Source organism: Poromitra crassiceps (genome assembly GCF_964638095.1).
Source record: "Poromitra crassiceps genome assembly, chromosome: 1".
NCBI classification, from domain to species: Eukaryota; Metazoa; Chordata; class Actinopteri; order Beryciformes; family Melamphaidae; genus Poromitra; species Poromitra crassiceps.
In genome coordinates, this window is record NC_139623.1 from 46790033 (window position 1) to 46795650 (window position 5618).

The 5618-nt window shown below is 50.8% G+C and overlaps 1 protein-coding gene across 1 annotated transcript; it reads right to left on the minus strand.

Annotated features, from left to right (window-relative positions):
- Positions 1–399: 399 nt before the first annotated feature.
- On the minus strand, positions 400–1329 carry bhlha9 (basic helix-loop-helix family, member a9; the record flags this gene model as incomplete). The annotated part of the gene is made up of 1 exon (XM_083632197.1): positions 400–1329. Exon 1 carries the CDS (start codon positions 1273–1275, stop codon positions 400–402), a length of 876 nt encoding a protein of 291 aa, XP_083488323.1. The 5' UTR covers positions 1276–1329.
- Positions 1330–5618: the final 4289 nt, after the last annotated feature.

Consider the following 5618-nt stretch of genomic DNA (forward strand, 5'->3'; position numbering starts at 1 on the left):
AATCAATTCAACTCCTGAATAAGTCAAGTAAATCTATGAATATTCACTGACTAGGACATTCTTCTGCAGGCGACAGTCCTACAGCGTAGTTAGTGAAACATTCTTTGGATTTGACACGTTGATAAGCACGATTGAAATACAACTGCTAATATATACAACATTCTGCAGTCAGGATTGCCATTGCACTTCTATGTATACATGTTAATAACTTGTAGATGATTCTACTCAACAACAAGAGAGTGCAGTGGTGCAGTAATACTGAATTGCTTGCAATGGTGGTAACACAACAACCTCACACATCAGTCTTTTCCCTGAGATCATTTAACAGTTCACTGGGGTTTCCAGCAGTCTTCAGGGCTCCCGAGTGGTCGATCAAGCCTTTGCAGGCTTTGCAGTGTGTCAGAGCAGGGACCGGCTGTGCTGGGCTCCTGCCTCCTGCATGTAGCTCAGCTGCCACGGAAGCCCCATTGCCGGAGAGGGCTCCACAAAAGTATCCATGTAGCCCTGGGTGCAGGAGGCCCACACTCCTGGCTGGTACCCCAAGCCCTCACCCACCTGAGGGTACCTGAGAGGGCTTGGCGGATGGTCGGGGGGGCTGCCGCATTGTCCGTGCGAAGCATAAAGCGGTCCCTCGGTGGGATAGCAGGGGTAGTGTGGCGACGGGGGGCACGACGAGCCAATGTTCTCCATGTAGACGTGTGGCTCGGCGGGCAGCCTGTGGACGTGAGGGCCTTGCTGGGGCTGCATCTGGTGAGAGAGGCTCGTGTGCCAGGGGACGTAACTCTGGGGCTCCAGACGAGGAACCGCCACCCTGGTCTGCTCCAGCCGAGACGCCCCCATCGCAGCCGGCCCCACAGCCGACCTGTTGCACTCCCGGTGGGCGCAGGGCTTGCTGGGGGGGTTCGAGTTCAGGAACACCGAGAGAGCAGAGATACGGTTGATGGCTCTCTGCAGCGTGGCGATCTTGGAGAGGCGCTTGCCACTGAGGTCATGGTTGAGGGCGATGCGCAGGGCGTTGAAGGCCTGGTTGTAGTCCATGATGCGTTTTCGTTCACGGACGTTGGCGGCCACTCGACGAGCCTTGGAGCGGACGGGGCGACTGCGCTTCTTGGTCTGGCCTTCCTCCGGTTCACCTGGGCTGCTGGCGGAGCCCTCGCTGTCTTGGAAGGGCACCTTGGGGCTTCTGTCACTTCCCTCATCCTCGCCTTCGCCGAGCACGCCGAGCTCCAGCTCCTCCTCCGAGAACTCTGATCCTGCAACACTGCTGCAACTCATCCTCACTTGCTGTGTAGATAATCGGCGAGACACGTATGGCTACACAGCTGACTTCTTGTTTTGTAGTTGTACCGAAGAGTCCCTGCCGTCTAAATGTGGTCTGCACAGTGTGCCGCGGTGCTGGCTTCGACCTGCTGGACCTTCTCTCTGAATGCTCCTTGGCTTGTTTTGTGGGGCTGTCGGTATTTGCTGCAGTGCTGCCGACAGCCCAGGTTTCCTTCTCCTCTGACTCCTCTGGTGCCCTGTGATTACTTGTACCTCTACAAGACAGGTTGGCCTGCTTTTTAAAGCTTGTGTAGTCACATGGTATAGTCACCTGTGAGGAATGGTGCTCTCTCTCTCTCTCTCTCTCTCTCTCTCTCTCTCTCTCTCTCTCTCTCCCTCCCTCTCTCTCCCTCTCCACCTGTGAGGAATGGTGCTCTCTCTCTCTCTCTCTCTCTCCCTCCCTCTCTCTCTCTCCCTCTCTCTCTCTCCCCCTCTCTCTCTCTCCCTCTCTCTCTCTCTAGGTTTATGGGCGCCCTCCAGGCAAATGGCACTGTCACCTCCTCCTCCTACTCTGACACTCCCTCTCATCCCTTACAGGATCTGTTAAGCGTTTCAACACTTCATGTCTGTGTAATACATAAGCAAAAAACATACTAATTATTTGGGAATGTCAATTGACTCTATACCCTTTCATTGCTTTATAGAGGAATTGATTCCTCTGTTTTCCCTCTCATTAATGCGCCTGTAATCCTTGACCTTTTGTGGTTTTATCTGGGACTTTTTCGACAAGCTGTAGCCTTTGCAACACTACGGTGATGTCAGACACTCGGTTCAACTCTGGCTTTCACAATGCACCAAAATATGTTTTCTTAAGGGACACAGTGCTAATATATTGTGGCTCTCACTTTTCCCCCAGCATCAGCAATTGGAGGATTTTTATGATATTCATCTAAATGGGTGTTCCGCGGATATTAGTCTCAGGGACGTCCGTGACAACTTGAGTGTTTATTCGAGCGGCCTAATCTGTTATGCCTGTTTCCCCTTTTCTCAGGTCTGGGAGCAGAGGAACCTTCTTATCTAGCGTAGGTTAAGATTTGTCCTTGCAATTAGCCGTCTCCAGAGTGGCGATTCTCTCTCTCTCTCTCTGCTCTGGCTTTAAGGGCCATGTAATTTAAGGTAGCTTCCCTGGAACCCTTCCCCATAAATCAGGCCCGGGCAGCACCTGAGGACAAGGGCAGAGCCAGGCCCTCCACTTCAAAGAGAGGGGAAAAAACAAGGGCAAATATTTTACAATTAGAACCTGCAATTGGCTGCTGGCTCTCAGGCTATCGATCCTTCATCATCTTTCTTTATGGAAAGTGCTAGTTGAGGCTTTCTTCCCGCTTACTGGTCAGATTTAAACTGTTAAGTGTCGTGATTCTTCCGTTTTGCTTATTACCATGTACGGCACTGGATTGAGGTACATCTCACTTTCTAGTCAAATGTCCACTATGTATAGGAGTGGACAGTGTGATGTTTTATTTTGCTCCCCTTAACACAAAAAGTCCAAACTGAGCAGCAGAAAAGGGGAAAGGCCTGCATCCACAGGAAAGATCTCTATGTCAGATCTTGTAGTGGACAGTGAAAGGTGATTGACCTTTAGCTAAGCTTCTGGCCAAGTGCAATGGGTCAGGTAACTAAAGGGTAGGCCCTCAAACAGTGAACTGGGGGTCGTTGAGACGCATTGCTTCCTTCCTGCCCCCTTCTTTTTATTGTTTGTGTTGTGGCTGTGAGACGCCAAGCTTGAGAGCAATTACAGCCCAGAGTTTCAGCTCTCAAAGAAGCACAACTACTGATCTATGGTGGGAACACGTAGCTGATCTGAGGTGGGAACATGTAGCTGATCTGAGGTGGGAACATGCAGCTGATCTGAGGTGGGAACATGTAGCTGATCTGAGGTGGGAACACGTCGCTGATCTGAGGTGGGAACATGTCGCTGATCTGAGGTGGGAACATGTAGCTGATCTGAGGTGGGAACACGTAGCTGATCTGAGGTGGGAACATGTAGCTGATCTGAGGTGGGAACATGCAGCTGATCTGAGGTGGGAACATGTCACTGATCTGAGGTGCGAACACGTAGCTGATCTGAGGTGGGAACATGTAGCTGATCTGAGGTGGGAACACGTAGCTGATCTGAGGTGGGAACATGTCGCTGATCTGAGGTGGGAACATGTAGCTGATCTGAGGTGGGAACATGTAGCTGATCTGAGGTGGGAACATGCAGCTGATCTGAGGTGGGAACACGTAGCTGATCTGAGGTGGGAACACGTAGCTGATCTGAGGTGGGAACATGCAGCTGATCTGAGGTGGGAACATGTAGCTGATCTGAGGTGGGAACATGTCGCTGATCTGAGGTGCGAACACGTAGCTGATCTGAGGTGGGAACATGTAGCTGATCTGAGGTGGGAACATGTAGCTGATCTGAGGTGGGGACATGTAGCTGATCTGAGGTGGGAACATGCAGCTGATCTGAGGTGGGAACACGTAGCTGATCTGAGGTGGGAACATGTAGCTGATCTGAGGTGGGAACATGCAGCTGATCTGAGGTGGGAACATGTAGCTGATCTGAGGTGGGAACATGTCGCTGATCTGAGGTGCGAACACGTAGCTGATCTGAGGTGGGAACACGTAGCTGATCTGAGGTGGGGACATGTAGCTGATCTGAGATGGGAACACGTAGCTGATCTGAGGTGGGAACACGTAGCTGATCTGAGGTGGGAACATGTAGTTGATCTGAGGTGGGAACATGCAGCTGATCTGAGGTGGGAACATGTAGCTGATCTGAGGTGGGAACACGTAGCTGCTCTGAGGTGGGAACATGTCGCTGATCTGAGGTGGGAACATGTAGCTGATCTGAGGTGGGAACATGTAGCTGATCTGAGGTGGAAACATGTAGCTGATCTGAGGTGGGAACATGTAGCTGATCTGAGGTGGGAACATGTAGCTGATCTGAGGTGGGGACATGTAGCTTATCTGACGTGGGGACATGTAGCTGATCTGAGGTGGGAACACATAGCTGATCTGAGGTGGGAACATGTAGCTGATCTGAGGTGGGAACATGTAGCTGATCTGAGGTGGGAACATGTAGCTGATCTGAGGTGGGAACATGTAGCTGATCTGAGGTGGGAACATGTCGCTGATCTGAGGTGGGAACATGCCGCTGATCTGAGGTGGGGACATGTCGCTGATCTGAGGTGAGAACATGTAGCTGTCGTGTCCCAGAGCGAAGCGTACACTTGGAATCTGCACTCATACAGTCTCAGGGTTTTTCCTGGGTAGAGGAATTTTGGGCCCCCCAAAGAGATTTAAAAAGTAAAAGCCTGATATATTTGAGTTAAGGACAACCCTAATATTTTTTTTACTGTATCAATTTAGAGAATGTCAAAGTAAAGTCTCACATTAACAACATTAACAACATCCACATTTTGTATGTTGAAATGGCTCAAACTTGGGGTCCTGTGAAAACAGATTGCTCCATAATTTATGACAATGACTGATAGATTTGTGTTCAGGAACCCTCACACTAGCCCACAAGTCAAATGTAGGCTATATATATATCCACGACAGTGCGTATGACAGTGCATATACGACAGTGACGGTCCGGTCATGTGGTGCGTAGTCACCCCCAAAAGGCCCATTCTGAGCCAGGAAAACCCACTGGTATACACAGATACATATACTCACTATTAGCCTTTATAGTGATTTGGATTGTGCACAAACTGCTGAAGAAATACAATGACAGCTATTTCAGTCTATTTCACCTCAGGGGACTTTTTTGTCTTTCTTTTGCATTCAGCCGACCATTTTCTGCAACCGACTGTCCATTTCTGCAGCAGTCATAAGTGAACCACTTAAACCACTGTAGTTAGCAAACCTTTCATCATCCTGCTGACACGCCACCAAGTCTTCTGCATACCTTCATGGCTAAAATGGTTTGAAATGTTCAGCCCACGCCAGAGCGTAGCCGTCTCAGCTCCAGAGCATAGTCCTCTCAGCTCCAGAGTGTAGCCCTCTCAGCTCCAGACCGTAGCCCTCTGAGCTCCAGAGCGTAGCCCTCTCAGCTCCAGACCTTAGCTCTCTGAGCTCCAGAGCGTAGCCCTCTCAGCTCCAGAGCGTAGTCCTCTCAGCTCCAGAGCGTAGCCCTCTCAGCTCCAGACCTTAGCTCTCTGAGCTCCAGAGCGTAGCCCTCTCAGCTCCAGAGCGTAGCCCTCTCAGCTCCAGAGTGTAGCCCTCTCAGCTCCAGAGCATAGCCCTCTCAGCTCCAGAGCGTAGTCCTCTCAGCTCCAGAGCGTAGCCCTCTCAGCTCCAGACCTTAGCTC